This window comes from Euprymna scolopes, chromosome 13 (assembly GCF_053919585.1).
Source record: "Euprymna scolopes isolate OS-2025 chromosome 13, ASM5391958v1, whole genome shotgun sequence".
Lineage (NCBI taxonomy): Eukaryota > Metazoa > Mollusca > Cephalopoda > Sepiida > Sepiolidae > Euprymna > Euprymna scolopes.
In genome coordinates this window covers 127,947,390-127,970,502 of record NC_136494.1, presented here as the reverse complement: position 1 = coordinate 127,970,502, position 23,113 = coordinate 127,947,390, and the positions used below count along the sequence as shown (strand labels likewise).

At 32.8% G+C, this 23,113-nt stretch overlaps 1 protein-coding gene across 4 annotated transcripts in view; it reads right to left on the bottom strand.

Annotated features, from left to right (window-relative positions):
• LOC145292185 (ubiquitin-like modifier-activating enzyme 6) overlaps positions 1-23,113 on the bottom strand; it is a 577,203-nt gene that overhangs the window by 361,250 nt on the left and 192,840 nt on the right. For all 4 annotated transcript variants that reach the window (XM_080138474.1, XM_080138476.1, XM_080138473.1 and 1 more), the window contains exon 3: positions 20,386-20,480. In XM_080138474.1, coding sequence (XP_079994600.1) covers positions 20,386-20,480 — 95 coding nt within the window. The remainder of the gene's footprint in view (positions 1-20,385; positions 20,481-23,113) is intronic.

Sequence of the window (23,113 nt, the reverse complement as noted above, 5' to 3'; positions counted from 1 at the left end):
AAATTATTGCCCAATTAGCCTCCTCCCTCTTTTCGCCAAAATATTTCAGTCCTTAATTAACCAAGCTCTAGTCCGACACCTTACAGCTGCTAAATTGTCAGACCACCAATATGGATTTAGGCAAGCCTGTTCTTCTGCAGATATTTCAACTGTAATCTCTGAACGTTAATACCAAGCACTGGATAAAGCACGGGAGGAGAAGGCAGTAGCCCTTGATACATCTAAGGCTTTTGACAGGTTATGGCATGATGGTCTTCTGATAAAAATAAAATCCTATGGGATGCTTAGCATTATTAGATCCTTCTTAAATGAGAGAAGAATCCAGGTTGTCCTCGATGGGCGTATGTCCAAAAATTTTATATAAATGCAGGTGTGCCCCAGGGATCGATTCTTGGACCTTTGTTATTTCTGATATTCATAAATGACTTGCCTGATAAAATTGTCTCTGAGATGGGTATATTTGCAAAAGACATCACACTCTATAGTAGGCACATGGGGAAAACTAATGAGCACATATCTAAGGTAATGGCTGAAAAGGTAATGGCCAAAACACTAGAGGAAGACCATCAGTCTGTAGTGGAATGAGGTAAAAAATGGATGGTAACGTTCAACGCTGCCAAGACAAAGCTCGTATCTTTTAATAATTACATGAAACCTTACCAGCCACAAATATCTTTGGCTAGAGATACTTTACCCGAGAGCACTTCGTTCAAGCTCCTTGGCTTAACGTTCACAGGAAACAGGAGTTGGAATAGATAAATCGAGATTATTGCTAAGGCTGCTGCAAAGAAGGTGGGCTCTCTCTATCGTGCTAAAAAGTTACTTACGCCTGAAAGTATCTTGTACCTCTACAAAGCCACCATTAGCCCGAGTATGGAGTACTGCTGTCACATTTGGGCTGGTACATCTGTTACTAGTCTCTTGCTCCTGGACGGAGTCCAAAAGAGAGTCGCCAACCTAATAGGTCTCGAACTGTCATCTAAACTTCAGCCCCTGTCCCACCGGCGAAATGTTGCATCACTCTGCCTGTTTTACAAGTATTTTAATGCTGGATGCTCTGACGAACTACAAGCCCTTGTACCCCCTCGACGAAAATACCCTCGACAAATCGGACAAGCAGCGAAGTCCCACCCCTATACAGTTGAGATCCCTAAATGTAAAAAAGCCTTTTACTCTAATAGCTTCTTCCCCAGAACTGCAGGACTTTGGAATTCTCTTCCGGTTTCCTGCTGCCCTAACTGTACTGACATGCAGAAGTTCAAGTGTAATATGAACAAACATCTTGCTGCTAAACTCCCTACATAGTACCCCTGCAACTTAGGCCCCTGATAGTAGCCCCCTACATCAAAGTGGTAACGTGAATTGTTTGGGGTGAAAATGTAATAAAAAAAAAAGTTCAATATATACATATATTAAATGCATTTAAATGAAACTAAAATAAGTATGAAAATAATTAAAAAAATAATGTTTTTTTTAATTATTTATACGAAAGTGCATTTTTACCAGCCACTCTGATGAGTCGTAGACAAAACACGTGTCAGTGGATAATTATATATATATATATATATATATATATATATATATAATCCAGGGAGGGAGGGTGAAAAGTAGTGTAGTGGATTCATCAGAACTCAATAAAATACAATACTTTTTAAAAAATAATACATTTTTCTTGAGCAAGGATGAACACCACAGGTAAGGAAAATATATCTAATCAAATATATTTGAAAAAATTAATCTGGAGCAAAAAAACAAAACCAACTAGATCTGATATGTGCAGTTGTGAAACAGTTGACAAACAGATCAAAATCTGATGACTCCAAAGTTCCAATTTTTCAATTTTGACTCCTTAGTAGCTGTTTATTTCCAGATGAAAACTGATTAAAACGTTCTTCACATGTCTGAATACTCTACATACCAAATTTCAAGTCTGTAGATTAAAAATTTGTCGAGTATATAGGTTGAGAAGTGTTCTCACACACACACATTCTTACTTTTATAAATATATATAGAGAGAGTAGAATCCCGGGATATAGCATTAGAAATCAGTAACAAAATACAGTACAGTATATAATACACATGTATATAATCAAATAACATTATAAATAACTCCATAAAGTGGAGCAATGGACCGGAAAAACATCGTTTTCCACATCGTAACTTTTAAAAACGTATCCTGGGGTAATCGTATCCCGGGTTCTACTATATATACACTGCAGACACTTGTGCCCCCACAACGTAGACACCCTCGACAGGCAGCTAAATCCCACCCCCACACAGTAGAGATCCCTAGATGTAAAAGATCTTTCTACTCCAGTACTTTCTTCCCCAGAACCGCTAGACTCTGGAATTCCATTCCAGGTCCCTGCTTCCCTAACTGTACTGACATGCAGAAGTTCAAGTGTAACATGAACCGACATCTTGCTGCCCTTGATAGTAGCCCCCTACACCAAAGTGGCAATGTGCTTTGTTTGGGGTGAAAATGTAATTAAAAAAAAAAAAAAAAAAATTATATATATATATATATATATATATATATATATATATATATATATATATATATATATATATATACTAGCAAAAGTACATGTCGTTGACTTAGTTCAAAAACAGCCTACAGAAAATGAACTCTGATTTATGAAAGTATGATAGGTTATGAAAAGGAAGGGGGAAGGGTTGTAAAAAGATAGCTTTGAATTTGGGAGTATCAAAACCAAAGCAAAATATGATGAAAGTAAAAATAAAATAGATAAACCCCATAATTTATTATACCGTACCTGTTCACACTGAAATACTTATCACAATATTCTGTGGATCTATATTAAAAAACCTTGTTAAACTTTGTGACATATTTCCATTCTATGGAGGTCAGGCGCGAATGAATACCCCATAATTTTATTATACCATAGTTCTTCAAACTGAAACATAATTATCAAAGTATATTTACGCAGATAGATATGAAAAGTCTTTATTAAAGTTTGTGCCTATTTCTATTCTATGGAGGCCAGGTGCGAACGCAGACCCCACAATTTTATTATACCATCCCTATTTAAGTTAAAACATACTTATCAAAGTATTATTATGTACATCTATATCAAAAACACTTGTAAACGTTTTTCTTAATTAAATATTTTTTATTTCCATACTTCGCGGACCAGGCGCGTATGCAGACCCCACAATTTTAATGAATCATCATTATGCCAGATTAAACATACCCATTCCTGTGTCTCGATACATCTTCTATCATTATATGTGATCAGTTTTCTATAATAGTCAACCATATAGGAGCCTATTCGTGACCAGACACACACACAGACGTTCAGCTTTATATTATAAGATATAAGATATTATAATATATATATATATATATATATATATATATATATATATATATATATATATATATATGCGCGTGTGTGAAACAATTATTGAATATAAACAATATTTTGTTTGTTTTGTTTATACATTTAACAAAGCAAATCAATAATTGTACATCTATCCTCTGTAATAAAATGTTAGTTCAAATATTATGTTCTTGCTAGAGAACTATAATCTCTTAAAAACAACAACAACAAAAAATGAAGCAAATTTTAAAGAAATAAAAGCTATATAAAAAATATCAAATCTGTTTCTCATGAGGTTTATCATAAAATTCAATTCTGTACAAACAACCACGCCCAATTTTTTTCTTTGTAAATTGAATAAACATAAGACTAGAAGCAAGTACACATCTGCATTCAATTGTGATTCTCTTTTAAACATGTAAGTAAGGTTCATATAATAAGCCCTTGATAAAAGATTATATAATCACATACAAATTAAGTCAAGCAATCTAATTAGACGATATTTCCATGGATTTCAAATTAAGATATTTTAATTTTTTTCCTGAATGCAAAGAAGAAGCATGACCTAAAGTGAAGAAACATAATTGAAATGATTTACATAATGAAGAATGATTCAAGCATTTTTTTTATATTTAACAAACATAGTCAACTAATGAATTCAACCCCAAAATAGACATTTCACTGCTTGAAAAATTAAACCACAATATTGTTTAGTAGTCCAACAATTAACAACAATAAAGTTATGACGTAACCAAATCACTTACACATTCTTTCAAAACGGTTCAATTGAAATTTAACAATTTTCAAAATCTTAATACATTCAACACATTTTTTTTTTCAATTGTAAAATTTTTAAATGTAATTAATTTTTTTTTTTAGATATATTTCTATTCAATGGAACATAAAATCATATATCTTTTCCCAATCTCAGTAAATTTGTTTTTTGTATGAAAATTGCTCTAGACAAGGTGTGAAACCATTTGATGTAAGAAACTTACAAGAATGAAAGATGTTTATCACAAAAGACAAGAGATGACTATTGACAAGAATAAAGTTACACAAGCTTGCAGTTGTTGGAAAGAAGCTACTAGAACAGGAAGCAGTATTGCAAAGCGGTATCAAACCCGTGAATTGATGGAGACCACTAGACCAACAAGTCATACAAGCTGGAACAAATAAAGCAACAATAGATCAAATAATTTTGAAGAACACATACCATAATCTATAAAGTTGAGTTTTTGTTCTTGCTCTGATATTCATATTAAAATCTTCTTTTTTCTATTTAAAAATTATTAAAATGAACTTAATATACTCAGTCATAAATATGCAAGCGACTACATGATGGTCAACTAATTTGCATATTCCCTCGAAAAAACTAGCGTTAATTATTCATTTTTATGGTTTTTTATTAGATGATTCGTTTCATTTCACTATTGCACTGAATTCTGTTTATGCATAATTTCTAAATTCTGCATAATTGTCTAGAATTTAAGATGAAAATATTCTAGCACACGGAAATATTTTTATATCTATCTATCTATATATATATATATATATATATATATATATATATATATATATATATATATATATAAATATATGAAAGTGACCGTACCAGTATGTGTGCGAAAAGTCTTTACCAAACTCGTTTCTGAATATTTGGTCTACAGCGTAGAAATTTGATATATAGGGTATTTGGACTTGTAACACATTTTCAATTTTGTTTTTAGCCAGAAAAATTGCTGCTAAGGGGTAAAAATGGAAAACAAAACAGTTGACCTTGGCATGAGTAGTCGACTAAACATGTTTGCATGTACAAACCTACATTCATAGATTAAACAATGTTATCTTTTTAACTATTTATAGGCGTATGAGCGTGATTTAGAGGCTAAGAAATAAGGCTGGAGAGTTGTATATTCCGGTTTCTATTCTAGCTGATGGCACCCAAGTCATATTTTAACTTTTGAAATCACTACTATATATTAGGTACAATATAATAATCGATAGAGAGCTGACTATAATAATGAATATGTAATCTGCATGTATTAAAATATCATTTTTTTTTTTTTTTACAAGGAAGTCACCACTTATGAAGGCATGGAGGCCTCTCGGGAATAAGGGTTATTGTGTGTACAGTAATCAATGGGACAATATCGTAGTAATCGTTAGTAATGGAGATCTGATAAAGTGTTTTACTTAAAGGGGTGCAGGAATTTGTTTATGTTGGACTTGAAGACATCTAAGTTGTAGTCAGGTGGGAAACAGGCAAACGGAAGAGAGTTCCACAGGCATGCACTTCTAAGAAAGAAGCTTTGTTCATGGAATGTACATTTTGATTTAGGCACAGATAAAGAGCGGGGAAAATTACTGACAGTATTTTCAGCTAGACGGGTGTTTTTCGTGAAAGATTGGCGAGGGGAGACGAGAGATTGGAGCTCAGACGAGCACTTCCCATGGAAATAAGGATAAAACAAAGATAGGCTTGCAACGTCCCTTCTGTGAGAGAGAGGTTGCAGAGAAGAGAAAAGGGCATCCTCCACTAGGCTACAAAGTCTATTTTGTACTGTGTCAAGGCAGGATAGACTGTTTTTAGCAGCTCCTGCCCAGATATGGCAGCAGTACTCCATCCTTGGACATACTTGGCTAATAAGGGCCGCAAGATTGTTTTACATTCTCTATCACTTGCTTTCATCATCTATTCTTTACAAGTTATTTGATGATATGTAATATTTATATATAAACTAGCATATTCAAGTGTATCTTACGACCGGGCAATGCTGGGCAATGCCAGGCAGCAGGCTGATAAGAAAAAATTGCCTTCTATTTATACCTTGCTGTGATGGCAACAATGGTTAAGAGGTTGTATGCTGATCTGAAACGCAGTGATACAGACAAAAATTATGCTGAACGCTCAGGTCACTCAAATTTGGCAGTTGCCCCGGAAAACATGAAAAAAAAGTCCACAAATTCGTTTTGGCCAATCGTAAATTAGAGTTGTGTAAGACAGCAGAGGAGTTGAAGATATCAGAAGATATTCACCATTTTATACAAACATTTGTCAATGAGAAAGTTGTGTTAAAAGTAGGTGCCATGTTTTCTCATAGTTAAAAACAATAATGCATCTACAATTCAATGCGTTGCTTGCAACTGCTTTAACACAACAAAAAGGAGGTTTTGCATCAATATGGAACACAATGGATGAAACATGGATTCAACACTTTACTCCTATATTAAATTGGTAGTTAACTGAATGGACAGCAACAGATGACAGCATTTCAAAGCAACCAATGATGAAAAACATCAGCAAGCAAAGGTTTGGCCTCTATAGTTTTAGATATTTTGTATATCAATTAGCTTGAAAATGGAAGACTCATCAATAGTAAATACTATATAATATTGGTGTGTTTGAAGGAAGAAAAAAAAAACAGTCACAAATAAAGAAAAATACACTTTTTCACGAACACAGTGTCCAATATTACAAGTCGATCACAACAATGACAAAACTCCATAATTTCCATGTCAAATTGGTTTGTACTCAACTGTTTTCTAGATATGGCTCCCAGCAACAACTGGCTGTTTCAACCGTCAAAAGAATGCTCCAGGGAGAGAGATTTGGCTCTACTAAAAAGTGATATTGGAACTTAGGTGTATTTTGAGTCCAAAGATAAACTATTCTATGAAAAAGGACATCACATTGCTTGAGAAGTGTTGGAATCGGTGTATCATCCTAGGCGGAGACTAGGTTGATAAATAAAAATATTTGCCTAAAAGTTCGTGTTTAAGGAGTTAGGCCCGGGACTTATTGAGTGATATGTCACAGATCAAATTCTGTTCAATTTTCATCTGATACTTACTAAAACTGCTGCCTTAATTCCTCTTTTTACCATTATTTTTTAATTCATTTAATTCTATGGAAAAAGGTTCATTGCTATTGCTGTTCTTAATCTGATTTGATTACTGTTCTATTAAAAATAATCAATTGGTTAATAAATTTAATTTTTGAAATTTGCATTGAAAATGACCCAAGATAAAACATATATATATATATATATATATATATATATATATATATATATATTTTTTTTTTTCTTTTTTCAAAACAACATAACGTCAACCATCGCTGGTATTTTTATTTTATTTTTATACATACACACACACACATATATATATATATATATATATATATATAACTACTTAATTTACTCACATAAAATTAATATACGAAAGTATAGATTTATGCGTAAACTTTAAGTATTTACTTCAAAAGTGCTCAATACGTAGGTAGAGCTAGTTAGTAATTTATAAAATATATATGGCATCAGATGAAACGTGGAATATTCAGTGTAGCTTAATCGCCATATATATTTTATAAATTATTATATATATTAACTCTCTACCATAGTTATAAATGCCGTTAATTATTTTGCAAGTTTTAATTAAATCATTTTATTTTTCTTTCTAATAGAATAATTAAACCTAATTTTTTCATTCTTTCCGTTAGCTGTAATGTTCTTCTTTATCATTTTTTTCTGTATGCTTATTAAATTCCAATTTCCACGTCTAGAAAGTAGAGTGTGAGTGCAATACTATAAAAGGTTGTATGTTAATTTTGAAACAATAATTTTTTCTAGCAATTCATTTGTAATTGATATGGATAAAACAGAATTGTTTACATCAAATGTAGTTTCAAACCCAATTCCCACATAACATTTTTTTTACAGTTCTTCAATGCATATTCGCTTTTAATAGATTTGCAAATTTTTGGAGAAGTAAATAATTCAGAAAAGTGATTAAATGTTGTTTTTTTAGAATTTAACCATTTATGTTAGCATCAAAATATTTAGTTCAGATAAAAATGTGAAATCTAAAAAAAATAGGAAAAGTTTTTGTTTTTTTTAAGAAAGAGAAAATCTGGATTATGGCTAAGGAAACAAAGAAATTTGTTTATTCTGCAGAAAAGAAATCTTGCCAGTTGTGTGTGTGTGTGTGTGTGTGTGTGTGTGTTTGCGTGTATATATATGCCAGCTTTGTGTGTGTGTGCGTATATATATATATATATATATATATGCTAGTCTTATATATTTGCTAATTTTATGTGTGTGTGTGTATATATATATATATATATATGCCAGTTTTATATGTGGGTATATATATATATATATATATATATATATATATATATATATATGCCAATTGTGTGTGTGTGTGTGTGTGTGCGCGCGCCAAAGAGGAGTGCTATGTTTGCATTAGAGATATGACATCATTTACAGATGAATGGGATGCTGACTCTAAAATACAGACAGCAAATGACTGAGAAGACCCGGCCCTATACATAGAAAAGGGAATTATAGAAGTGAAATCTGAATAGAATAAAAAAAAAGGGGGGGGGGAGAAAATCGCATCTGTTAAAAATACTCCACCTTTTCAGGTGATGCATGAAAAAGAACCCCTCACCACACTTTTTTTTTTTTTAGAATTGAAGGTGAGGCTGACATTTTGTTTTGGAACATGCACAGCCTGTGATTAAGGTGAGATGGAAAGTATGAGAGCGGAGAGGGGTGTCTACTAATGTAAATATGTTCAGGTGAGTGTTATCACAGCCAGTCAATCGCTGTCTCAGAAGACTCAGAAAATTAGTATCTTCGTTGTAGACTTGCTGCCAGACGTTATCATAGAAGGTGTATGCAAATACAAACATTATGTGTACTTAAAGGAAACAACCAAATAAAATACAAAAAATACAACAGATTGTCCAAACTTTTTAAATTGGAAAAGAATATGATTGGTAGATTTGAAAAGTTAAGTTTTATCAACAATTTTATGATTATAAAGATTATTTTTGCTACCTTCTTTATTTAATCAGTTCGAATATTAATTAAGTTACACACAATTTGCAATTTTAAGAAAGAGAAAATCTGGATTATGGCTAAGGAAACAAAAAAATTTGTTTATTCTGCAGAATTCATATACAATACATAATAGAAATAGCATTTTCAGCCATCTATCTTATTTTGGTTCAAAATATCATTTTTGGTCATCTATCACATTTCAGTCCGAAATACCACCTTTGGCCATCTACAATTCGAAATAACATTTTGTCCATCTGTTAGATTTCAGTTAAAAATACCAGTTTTAGCTATCTATCACACTTCAGTTCGAAATACCATTTCTGGTCACCAATTGCATTTTGGGTTGAAATACTATTTTTGGCCATCTATTGCATTTTGGTCCAAAATACCATTTCCGGCCATCTATCACACTTTGGTTTGAAATATTTTTTTTGGCCGTCTGTCACACTTTGGTTCGAAATAGCATTCCCCTCTATCAAGCTTTGGTTAGAAATTGTATTTCCATTGGTTTTCACATACAAGTTTCAAATATTTAGATTTGTAACAGTAACATAAAAGATCTATTTCTCATATATGTACATGTAATAGTAAGTTGTGATTTGGTAGACATATCCAAAGTTGTGCATTAATACACATGTGATTAGCACATCACTGCATATACACACTTATAACTTGCTGAATTCCACCCAAATCCAAATGCGTGCCAAATACAACAGTTCGAGTCATCATGGTTGTGAAAATTGGGAATAAACTCAAGACCAACTAGAGTTATATTACCTTTGCACTATGATGCCTGCCAACCTAGTAAGTCAACTTGTTTACATTTCTGTGTTCTTATTTCAGTTAAATAAAAGACATATTCATATCATTGTAAAGATGTTAATGTTTGCTTTCCAAACCTACTGACATTTTTCTCATTTAAGTCTGTAGGGAAAATCGTAACTTACTTGGCTAACATGTGTGCATGCTTTAAAGGTTTGGTCATGTAACAAAAACAGGAAAGAAAGAAAAATTCAAATGGTGATACCCAGTTGGTTTTATAATCGCCCATCACGTGACTGATGCAGTTTTTATGCAAATGAGACAAGTGAATAAAAACAGGCGTGAAGTGAACAGGCGACAAGTTGGAAAAAGGTGAAAGCCAACTTGAAAGAGTATCAAGTTGTGGAATTAGAAGTTTTGACAACACAGCGTCAAGTTTTGGAGTTGGAAGTTTTGATTTACCGGAGAGAAATTGTTAGTTTAACCATAAAGTAAGATGGGTACAGACACAGGCGAACCAGCAAAATGGCTACTACCTGTCTTAAGACTCTCAACAAACATCACCACTCAACAGACTGAATGAACACATCTTAATCACTATACATACAAGTGTTGCCTTTAATTAAACGTTGAGAAGAATTTTACATCGTTGTTAATATTTGGCTTAAGTAAATAGAAAAATTATTAGAGTTCAAAAGATTCATCATTTTGACTAGCGACCACCATGGAAGAGTGACGATTAATTAAAGAAATGAGGTTTTAATTCTGACATTTTATATATTTATATTGCTTTATTTTTTCAATAAAACAAAATTTCTCACACCTGTATAAACAAATTTAATTTAGTGTGTATATTATATATATATATATATATATATATATATATATATATATATATATATAATAATAATAAATTAAATTCGTCTATACAAACAAATGGCTACATATGTGCACAAATATTTCTGTAATTTCCCGTTACAGGGAAATCACATCATCACGCCAAAGATCTCGATATCCTTGGCCTGATGACGTGATTTCTCTGCAACGGGAAATTACAGAAACATGTATGCACATATTTAGCCGTTTGTTTGTATAAACAAATTTAATTTAGTATAATATGCTCTGTTTTGCACATTCAGCACTTTTTTTGGTAGACACATGTTTCAGTGGATGTATTTCTAGGAAACAAATCCAAACTACCACTATATATATATATATATATATATATATATATATATATATATATATACCAACATGTGAATTTTCTCTCTTCCTGTTTTTGATTATACACATCTCTCTAGTTGTATGTTACCTTTTTTCTTTTAAATTTTTTACTATTTTTTTCAAGCTAGGGATGGGGCATCCCACCGAATGTCAGACATTCACCTGCTATCTCATACATTCAAACCACCTTTTTAAAAGCATTGTCTTCTGTGTATGAAACGATTTACTGGCTGCTTTTGGACACTGAACATGGTAAGTTTTTGTTAGTGTACATATAAAATACAAGTATTAATATAAGGTGACCCAAAAAAAAGCTGAGGGATAAAAAAAAAATACATAACTTCCTTAGTTTTTAATATTTTTCTTTTATTTTTTCAGAGCATCTAGAGTAGCCTTACCAAAGTAATCATAAGTTTTTGTATCACTGAGGAGTTGATATTTATCATAGAATGGTACTTTCGGTCGAATTCAAATTTCAAATCCATCAGCTTCTTTTAGGACACCCTGTATGTATATATACAGGGTGTATAAGGTATCTGAGGACATCTCAAACACTTTTGGAAAAAAAAAAAAACAGAAAATGAAACTTGTTAAATTGTTAAAATTTACAATTTCTTTAAAAAAAAAACAAATAAATATAATTTTAATGTACGTTTTATTCTGTATATATCCTAATTCGACTTCTATCACCAAACTCAATTCGAGTTTGAAAGTGACCGCAAACTTTGATCAGGTGGTCTTTATTTAGGTCCTCCATTACTCAGGCTATTCTTTCTATCAGAGAGGATTTGGTGTTGTTAAGATGCTTATTAACCTCCTTTTCAATGATGCCCTACACATAATAATCAAAAGGATTAAGGAGGCCATAACTTGTAACATGATCCAACCAATCCCGGGTTTTGAGAGCTTTATGGGATGGTGCAAAATCTTGGAAGACATAGGCCCTTCCATTAGCTACGTTGTTTATCCAAGGCTTAATAATGGTTTGAAGAGTCTCGACATAGACATCTGCATTGGCTCTAAGGCCCTATCGAAAAAATGAGGAGACATGATGTGCTCGTCACTGCTAACAACATCGAAAACCATCAATGGTGACTTATAGAAATCTTGCAATTTCTGAATTGCTATGTTTCACTTTTATAGACACTATTACAGCGTGTCTTTTTATTTCATTAGTTATAGTAGTATTTGCAATGGAATCTTATGAAAGCAAAAAACATTTAGTATATTTTTAATTTAAATTACAAAAATACAAGTGTCCTCAAATATCTTACGCACTCTGTATATATATATATATATATATATATATATATATATATATGAAGAATAAAACATGTATAAATACATTTGAAGCCAAAACTGCAACGCAAAATTTTTTTATAAATAAATGAGTGTTTATTTTTAACGAAATATATTTCTGAGTAAGACTCCTTTGTCAATCTTTTTTTTTCTCTTCTTCCTCGACATAATGTAGTGGAAGACCACCGAAATATCTTCGACTACATCATGTCGAGGAAGAAGAGGAAAAAAATATTGACAAAGGAGTCTTACTCCGAAATATATTTCTTTAAAAATAAACACCCGTTTATTTTATAAAAAATTTCGCGTTGCAGTTTTGGCTTCAAATGTATTTATACATGTTTTATTCTTCAAATTTCACTCAACGCTTCTACTGGATATAAACAAACAAAAAAAAAATACCCAGATTATATATATATATATATATATATATATATATACTTTCAGTTGAAATAAAGTCAGTCGATTAGATCACTCTGACAGATGTTAAAAAAATTTAAAAGTAAATGTTTAAATTTCAACAGTATTTCTCATGGTTAACGGTGGCCGAATGGATTAGGTCCTTGTTAATGGAGTCAGAGATGGCGTCTGTTGCCGTGTTCAAATCTATCGACCAGTGTTAATTGTGACACCCTGCATTGATAATTCCCGAAAGGATGAAACACTAGTGTTTGCAGGTATTTAATAATTATTATAGTAAATATATCTTGGAAGTTTTCAACCTTTAAAACTATATTTAAAAAAAAACTAAAAAAAACTTTTAATCTCAATTTCTTTATTGGAAAGTTATTTTGCTTGTAAGTCAACTAATCTTTTGCAATCAATGCTTCAAAAAATTTACACTAGTCTTAGTATCATTTTAGAGATCATCAGTTATTTACCATGAAACATTGTTTTGCGGATTTTAAAAAGAAAACAGTATATTAATTTATGGCTCCCCGGCAGTTATGCATATTAATATCTAGATATTTTGGATGTTATCGGTTTATATTTAACACTGGTTGAAACAGCCATTGTTGATACAACTTGTTGCCAGTAAAGAATAATCATATTAGCTTTGAAATTGAGGTTCTTCGTTGATTGGATTACAATGGATGTTTCAAAAGTAATGCCTCCTATTTTTTATTCCACTCAAATGGATCAGAGGAGACTGCAAATTCCATTGTTACAATGATTGAACTTATGCATCCATGTCCTGAAAGTTCCATCTCTTTGTTGCGGATATTGACAGTCTGAGACCAAGAAAGCAACCCCTGACATAGACGTACATCAGAAGCAGAGATGAGTCATTGTATTCCTAGCAAAAGTGAATTGAGAATGGTGGGGACTATGTAGAAAAATAAATTCTAGAGCACAAAATGTCACTCATTTTTAATGGTACTACTTTCATTTTCAAAGCGCTTCAACTTTTTGAGTACAAATAAATAGGAGGCTTTACTTTTGGAAGACCCATCGTAAAAGTACAGGTTGTAATTGGTCAGCAAGAAACTTTGCTATTGACTAATAAGATCAACTTAACCATTAGTTGAGTAAGGCTGAGTTGAAAATTAGAAACTTTGTAACACTAACTTAATAAAACCATTTTTGATCCTGTTGGGGTGGCACCCCCACAGATTCTGAGGATGGACTATTCCTGATATCACTTTCAGTAAGCAGTTTCTGCTATCAAGCAGTCTGGAGCTGAGACTCAGAGGGAGTGGGCTGTAACCTTACATTTTTTTTTTTTTTTTTTTTACAAGGAGGTCACCACTTATCAAGGCCCGGTAGCCACTCAGGGATAAGGGTTATTGCATGTACAGTACGTTGTACGTTAGTGTTGAGATTTCATAAAGCGTCTACTTAAGGGGGCGGCCCATCAGGAACTTGTTTACATTGAACTTGAAGACATCTAAGTTGTAGTCAGGTGGGAAACAGGCAGACGGAACAGAGTTCCACTGGCATGCTGTTCTAAGAAAGAAGCTGTATTCATGGAATCTACATTTTGATTTAGGCACAGATAGAGAGTGGGGAAAATTTTTGACAGTGGATTCAGCTAGATGGGTGTTTTTCGTAAAAGATTGGCGAGGGGGGACCAGAGAATGGACGAGCACTTGCCATGGAAATAACGGTAAAACAAAGATAGGCTCGCAACGTCTCTTCTGTGGGAGAGAGGTTACAGGGAAGAGAAAAGGGTATCTCCCACTAAGCCACGAAGTCTATTTTGTACTCTGTCAAGGCAGGATAGGCTATTTTTAGCAGCTCCTGCCTAGATATGGCAGCAGTATTCCATCCTTGGGCATACTTGGCTTTTATATAGATAGAGAATTGCATCAGTAGTGAGATATCTTCTGGAGCGGTAGAAGGAACCCACCATCTTTCCAGCGACCCTGGCAACAAACTTGATGTACGTGTTCCATTTCATATCAGGAGTAAAGGTCAAGCCCAGAAGCTTGTCAAAACATTGAGCTTCACCTAGGTGAGAGCCATCCATTACAATTGATGCCAGATGGGGATTAGAGCGTTGATGGTATAAAGATAGGAGCTTGGTTTTAGATACATTAAAGGTAACCAGCCACCTCTTCCCCCACTGAACTACACGCTCGAGATCAGAGCAGAGAGAATCAGAGAGAACTTTGTCATTTACAGCCTTTGATGTGTTGCCATAGATGGTAGTGTCATCAGCATAGATGTCAACAAATGATTTAAGTATGTGTTTAGGGAGATACTGTTGCCACATATGGGCAGGAACTGCTAGAAAAGACTTGTCCTGCCTCGATAGGGTTCAAAATAGACTTTGTGGCCTGGTGGGAGATGTCCTTTCCTCTTCGCTGCAACCTCTATCTCACAGAAGAGATGTTGCGAGTTTGTCTCTGCTTTATCGTTATTTTCATGGAAAGTGTTCGACTGAGCTTCAATCTATGGTCCCCCCTTGCCAAACTTTCACAAGAAACACTCGTCTAGCTGAAAACACTATCAATAACTCTCCCCACTCTTTATCTGTGCCTAAACCTAAACATAGATTCCATGATAAAAGCTTCTTTCTTAGAACTGCATGCCTGTGGAATTGTCTTCCGTTTTCCTGCTTTCCAGCTGTCTATAATATGGTTGTCTTCAAGTCCAACGTGAACAAGTTTCTGATGAGCCGTTCCACTTAAGTTAACAAATTTACCGAACTTCAATTACTATCGATTACTATATTGTCCTTTTGACTACTGTACACTCTTTAACCCTTATCCTTGAGTGGCCTATCGGCCTTGATAAGTGGTGACGCCTATGTAAAAAAAAAAAAAAAAAAAAAAAAGATCAGGAAGAGAGTTGGGCCCAGTATGGACCCCTGAGGGACTCCAGCATTAATACTGCAGGCCTCTGATTTTTTCCATCGACCACTACTCCTATGAGCCTATTAGAGAGAAATGATTTAATGATTGAGAAAACATTTCCAGTTATACCGTAGCTGGAAATCTTGTGAAGTAGGCCTTTATGCCATACCTTGTCGAAGGCCATTGATATGTCAAGAGCAATTGCCCTAGAAAGGTAGCCTTTGTCAAGAGATTCGCTAATCCTATGAGATATAACCATTAGCATATCTGTGGTAGATCTTGCAGAACGGAAACCATATTGTGTGTCACTAAGGAGGTTATTTCTGCTGAGGTGGTTGACTATTTCTCTATTTAGTATGGATTCCAGCAACTTACTCATGACACACAGGAGACTTATAGGTCTGTACTGAGAGGGAGAGGACTTATCACCTGAATTCTTAAATACAGGGCATACTGATGAGGTTTTCCAGGGTGTTGGAAAGCAAAGCACTTCTCCTTAAGGCAACGCTTAAACAGTTTTGTGAGTATGGGAGGAAGTTCAGGTTGAAGCTTTTTTAACACTATAATTGGGATGCAGTCGGGGCCAGTTGCTTTACTGGAATCAAGGTTCTTGATTAGCTTTGTCCTTCCAGTTGAGCAGAGTCCCACTCAATGAATATACGTTTCTGTATTTTCTGTTAATATATATTTCATTTCACTGTTTCCAAGCCTTCTCGTTTTTCTTTCAACATCTAAACTACAACAGGTCCAAAGAAAAATAAAATCGATTGCAGTTGATGCATTTTTATTGTTCACGAAAATTAGAAAAAATATTGAATATCTTTAGGCATTGAAAGTTAATCAACTTTTAGATTTAGCAGTGGACACAATTCACAAGAAAATTGGTAAATGATACAGGTTTGCTTCCATAGATTATCATCTTTTACACACATTTAAAATAATAAAAATGAGATTGTTCAATCAACAAAAATGAAATCCAAAAGGAATTGAAAAACATCTGAGGAAGGAAAAATTAAGACTTTAACCATTTTAAAATAAATTGTTCTAAAATCAAATATGACACCATAAATAGAATTCTTTCTTGATAAAACCTGGGATTAAAGTGTAGTATCTGTTCTGTCCTCAGTCAAAATATGAGTAATCAAAAAAATATTCAGATTAAAATAATTCTAATGAATTTATGACATTTGTAAAATCAGAAAGATCCCTAATGAAAACTGACACTGAATGTAATCTATTTTGGACATAAACGATAAAGTGCTAAACTATGTAGTCAACTGATTCAATAAATAACTGAAACATTATAAATTTTAGGTGCGTCATTGGACTAATGGATATCATCACTGACTATGCAATCAGTTATGTCACATTTAAATCTTAGATTTATTGTGGTCACTTACATACTAATAGTTTTGCTTGGTGTGGTTATTTTGTTTTATGGCATATCAACCCTTTTTGGATTATTTAATGCCAAATCAAATTATTGTGGAAAAAAATTGTATGCTTCAAGTTCTTTATATCTTAAAATATTTATTCATGGTGTTTAGTTTGGTTGTTTTGTAAAGGAAAATTTTTGTTTTTTACTTTGCAGAACATGATTGAGCTTTGCAAAAGAAAAAGAAAAAAACAATAATATCAATGTTTGGTGTATTTTAAGTCAGGATGCCATTATCTTCAGACAGCCTGATCTGGTAGCATCAGGATTTACACTAATGCTGTTGAGAAATCTACATATGGCTTTAGAGAAAGCAGCAACTTGTATTTAATTAATCATATACACTAAATCACAATAGGTTACATGTATTGGCATAAAATACCTAAAAAAAAGTTGATATACTGTAAAATAGACAAGTAAAACCATTATAAACTGAGTTTTCAAATTTTGAAATCATAAAATTTCTGTGGACTTTTTTAAAATGTCAAACTTAGCAAAACTTTAATAAACTCTTTTATATATATATATATATATATATATATATATATATATATATATATATAATTTCGATAATATGTTGTTAGTAAAATGATTTGGATTTCTTCCCAGACAGGTACTCTTAAAAAATATAACATGCTAGGTGCTAAATAACGAGCCGGGAAATTTTCAGTGATCAACTTTGGTTAAATAATGTAACATGAGAAAGACAGATCGATTAGAAATCAGAAAGGGACTGTCCGAGAGACTTGAGGCAGGAAACATATTGGATTATACATAGAATAGCTATACAAATTCTTTGAAACAACCTCCTCTCATGTTATTTTTACTTTGTAACATAGAGATCATGAAAGAATTCAGCAAAAAAAATCTATCTGTAGACAATGCTGTATACTTTAAAAAGTTTTATCATTAAGACATGATTCATCGTAAGGTTATCTCATCTGCAGTTTCATTTCGTTGTTTGTTTTACAACGTATCAAACTGCTTTGGGTCAATTAATGCGGAATCTAGTTATGTTGGGAAAAGTTTTTATGCTTCAAGTTATTTATATCTTCAAATATTTATTCATTTTCTAATAGTATACCAACTCTTTTAGATCCAGTCATTCTGATAAAAGCCTTTTTGCTTCAGATTCTTTATACTTTCAAATATTTATTCATGGTGTTGATTTTGTGGGTTTTGTAAAGGCAAAGTGTTATTTTTGTTTTTAAGTTTTGCAAAGGAAAAGAAAAAAAAACAAATAATAACATCAATGTTTGGCAAATTTAGGTCAGGAAGCCAGTATCTTCAGACAGCCTGATTTTGAAGCACCGTAGGAAAGGAAAAAAAAAAATAGCCAAAATTAGGTGATGTCCAAAACAAACACTTTGCCAGTACAAACAATAATGGAATATAGTTGTCACACGGTGTCATTTCTGTAAAAGCCTACCATTTCCAAATGTGCGCGCAATCTGACACCCTGAAAACTCCATTTAATATAATTATGTACAGTATGCATATGGAAAACAAGCTGTGACAAGTCTGTAGGGGAGAGAGAATGCAAACTACATACATACATTAGCAGTAGATTTGAATTTGCACCCTGCATTTTCTTGTTGATGATAAAGGCAGTATCAAACAAGGGGCTTATATAAACTTATATCTACAATATATTTTGTATGTGTAACCTGCTACCACCATCTATGCATTAACACTTATCTTTTCTGTTCAGCAGCATCCATCCACCTGTCAGTCCTCAAACAGATCTACATATGCATAGACTGGGCGAGGGGAAAATATGAAAGAGTAAAATGTGACAAAATACAGGAGTACAAATATTGAAATGAAAAGAGAGTAATCCACATGTGTTGATGTAAAAGAATCGGAAAGGATTATTGAAAGTAATAAAAAAAATATATATCTTTGTGTTTACAAAGGAGTCGTCACTTATCAAGGCCCGGAGGCCACTCAAGGATAAAGGTTAATGAGTGTACAGTGGTCAAGCGGAACATGTTAGTCATCGTTAGTAATGGAAATTTGGTAAATTGGATTACTTAAGGGGATGGCTCATCAAGAAGTTGTTCACATTGGAGTTGAAGAAGACCATATTGTAGTCAGTTGGAAAGCAGGAAAACGGAACAGAGTTCCACAGGAATGCAGCTCTAAGAAAGAAACTTTGTTCATGGAATCTAGATTTAGGTTTAGGCACAGATAAAGAGTGGGGGGAGATTATCGATAGTGGTTTCAGCTAGACGAGTGTTTTTCATGAAAGTCAGGCTAAGGGGGGGCCATGGATTGGAGCTCAGACGAGAACTTGCTATGAAAATAATGATAAAGCAGAAACAGGCTTGCAATGTCTCTTCTGTGGGAAAGAGGTTCCAGGGAAGAGAAAAGGGCATCCCCCACTAGGCTACGAAGTCTATTTTGAACTCCGTCAAGGCAGGATAAGATGCTTCTAGCAGCTGCTGCCCATATATGGCAACAGTCTAACATATAAAGTTATCTCATTGGATTATAAAAATCGAATCTACGTCATTAGTATACCGTGCATAAGTGTCCTAAGATTTTAGTGTCCTCGATCTTTAGTGCACCTTTTCATTTGTGTACCAATAATGTCTGTTTTGTTGAGGTTTTGAAGACAGAACAGTGACACTCCAGCCTGAAAAAAAAAGTTCATACCAAGCACCACTGTTTTGCTAAGGGTAAAAAATAGGAAAGGAAACTTAGTCCTACTTATTACAATAAAAATTTACAATAAATGTTATATCGCCATCAAAAAAAGTACATGCAGATACAATTTAAAACGATTCCAAAACAAACTTTCAACCAATAAAATTTATATCTTCATCAAAATAAAAAAAAAACGTACATACAAATATAATTTAAAATGAATTTCAGGCCAGGGTATCAATGGTTTTTTTTTCTAAAGTGGGATCAAAACCTCAACAAAATAGACACTACCAATACACAAATGAAAAGGTGCACTAAAGACCTAGAACACTTATGACTGGTACACTAATGACCGGTCATGCAAGAATCAAACTCAAATAGAAATCTGTTTTGAATATCGATATTTGATTTAGACTAGCTTATCTTTTCTTTCTTTCCTTCTGTGTTATTGGCAAAAATATAATTTATTTCAGTTCATTTTTTTTTCCAGATACAATTTTTTATACATCCAATTGATGACTTACCTATTTCAATACCAAGACCACCAAGTCCATACAATAACACAGAGGATTGAGCCATTCTTTTCATTGCACTGTCACCCAATACATAACGTTGACGGCTGAAACAAAAACATTACAAAATTAGTGACGTTCAAATGAAAAGTAAAATATGAAAATAAACAATTTAAATCATAAAAGTAAAATTTATTTGAATGATAATATTAATAATGATACAGAAAACTAAAATTTAATTTCTTTTATAATAATAATAATAATAATAATAATAATAATAATAATAATAATAATAATAATAATAATAATAATAATATACAGTAATCAGCTTGTAGCTATTTTAGGAATGGGTATTGTTTTCTCCCAAACAGTGGCCTGCTAAGTGGCAGAGAAAGGTGCACTTTTTTCAGTTTATACCCATTGTTACTCTCTGCATGAATACCGATTATACTCTCTGCATGAGTACCGATTAGGTACTCATGCACTTATTGATCCGTGCTAAAATAAGAATGTTATTATTTAAAAAGCCATTCTTAACATGGGGAGGGGAGGGTGTTTTGTACTTAATCTGTACTTTAACCTTACAATTGAATAAAAAAATATATCATAAAACTTTAATTAAATGTGGAAATGCTATTTAAAAAATAGCGCGCATCACTCTCTACATTAGCACCAAATATTATTTAAGCACGTTACCAATCTGTAAATTTCCTTCGAAAAAACCTATACTTTCACCTAACAATTTATAGTTTTAATAATAAAAAAGTTTGTATTTTCTTATATCGAAGAAACAACTGTTTAAAAAACAAAATAAAACAAAAACAACTTTAACTTCAACTTTTAGGCTTCAACTCAAACGCAAGCGAGAAATAATAACCTTATTATTTCAGCATGGATCACTCTCTGCATGAGTACCGTGGAAGATTGGTATGCCATGTGAGAAGGCAGTTTGCTAGGTCAAGCAAGCCATTGTTTATGCTGCCACGTGCGCGTAGCGTAAACGGAAGCTGCAAAATGGTGGAAAGTAGTTCGTGGGTTCAGGGGTTAATACCATGCAAACGGTAAATTTGCCCCAAGTTTGACTATCAGATTTGTTGTCAGCGACTTCAATTACCTGTAAAAAAAACAAATTAGAGTGGTCGGTGTTCTGTTGTAGCGTATCTAGATATTTACCTTTTTTTGCTTTTATTTTACGGTAGTTTTTTGTAAGATAACCTTTTTTAACAAAATTGAAAGTACACTTTTTTTTTCTTTTTTTTTTTACAGAAGTTGTTTTTACATAAGAAAATATGAATGCTTTTTCTTTATTAAAGAAATTGGGTACTCATGCACTTATTGATCTGTGCTGAAATAACGTTATTATTTAAAAAGTAATTCTTGGGGAGGGGAGGGTGTTTTGTACCTATTCTGTACTTTAACCTTACAATTGAATAAAAAAAATGGTAAATTTTTAGATTAGGTCCACCTCCACAATTTTCTTTAAATGACGACTTTTATAGGTTTTCGACTATGCTGAATACGAAAATCGCATTGAAATTTTGCAGAAATAAGTAGTTATCAGGATATGAAAAGTTGTATAATGCATTGTAATCTCTGGCGGCCATCTTTTTTACGCGCGCGCATCATAAACAAATCTGCACACGTAACAAAGATGACTGCCAAAGAATACAATGCATAAAACAACTATTTATATCTCGCAAATTTCTGCAAAATTTCAATGCGATTTCCGTATTCAGCATAGTCGAAAAAGTGTAAAAGTCGTCATTTAAAAGAAAATTGTGGAGGTGGACCTAATCTAAAAAAATACCAAAAAAAAAACAAAACTTTAATTAAACTTGGAAATACGATTTTAAAAAATAGCGCGGATCAGTAAGTCCATTAATCAACTAACGTGTCCTTATTGCCAAATAATCTCCAGCTACAATGTTGAACGCGCCGTTCACATTGTTTTTTGTTTTTTTTTCAAGTTAAATTCAACCTTCACAATATTTTTTTATTTGGTTATAATTTCACAATATCTTTTTTTAATAATAAATTGTTAGTTAAAAGCACAAAATAGTTACAAAACACCATCCTCTCTCTATGGTAAGAATGGCTGAAAAAAATAAAAATAAAATAAAAATATTAGGTACTCATGCAGAAAGTGATCCGTGCTGAAATAATAACGTTATTCTTTAAAAAGCCATTCTTAACATGGGGAGGGGAGGGTGTCTTGTACCTATTCTTTACTTTAACCTTACAACTGAATAAAAAAACATATCATAAAACTTTAATCAAACTTGGAAATACGATTTAAAAAATAGCGCGGATCAGTAAGTGCATTAGCACCAGAAATTGTTAGGTGAAATAAAGAAAAGTCTCTACCAAGAAAACCGTTATTTTTTCAGCCATTCTTACCAAGGGGAGGGGATGGTGTTTTGTCACTATTCTGTGCTTTCAACTAACAATTTATTAAAAAAACAAAAGGTAAATTTTCTCGAGGCAATTAAACATTTTACATTAAATAAAAACACTAAAAAATTATCCAGTTAGGTAGAAACATAATTTACCTTACCTTTGCTTTCATTTACTTGTTTTTGGACAACTTTTTCGAATCTGTGTATAGTAACCCCCCGCCCCTCACCCAAATATTAATTAAAATCTCACATTTTTGAATACAATAACAAAAAAAAAAACTATTTAGCGTTTCAACATTTTAGCAACGTTTGGCTTAATCCACTGAATGTTGGTCGAGCCCAAG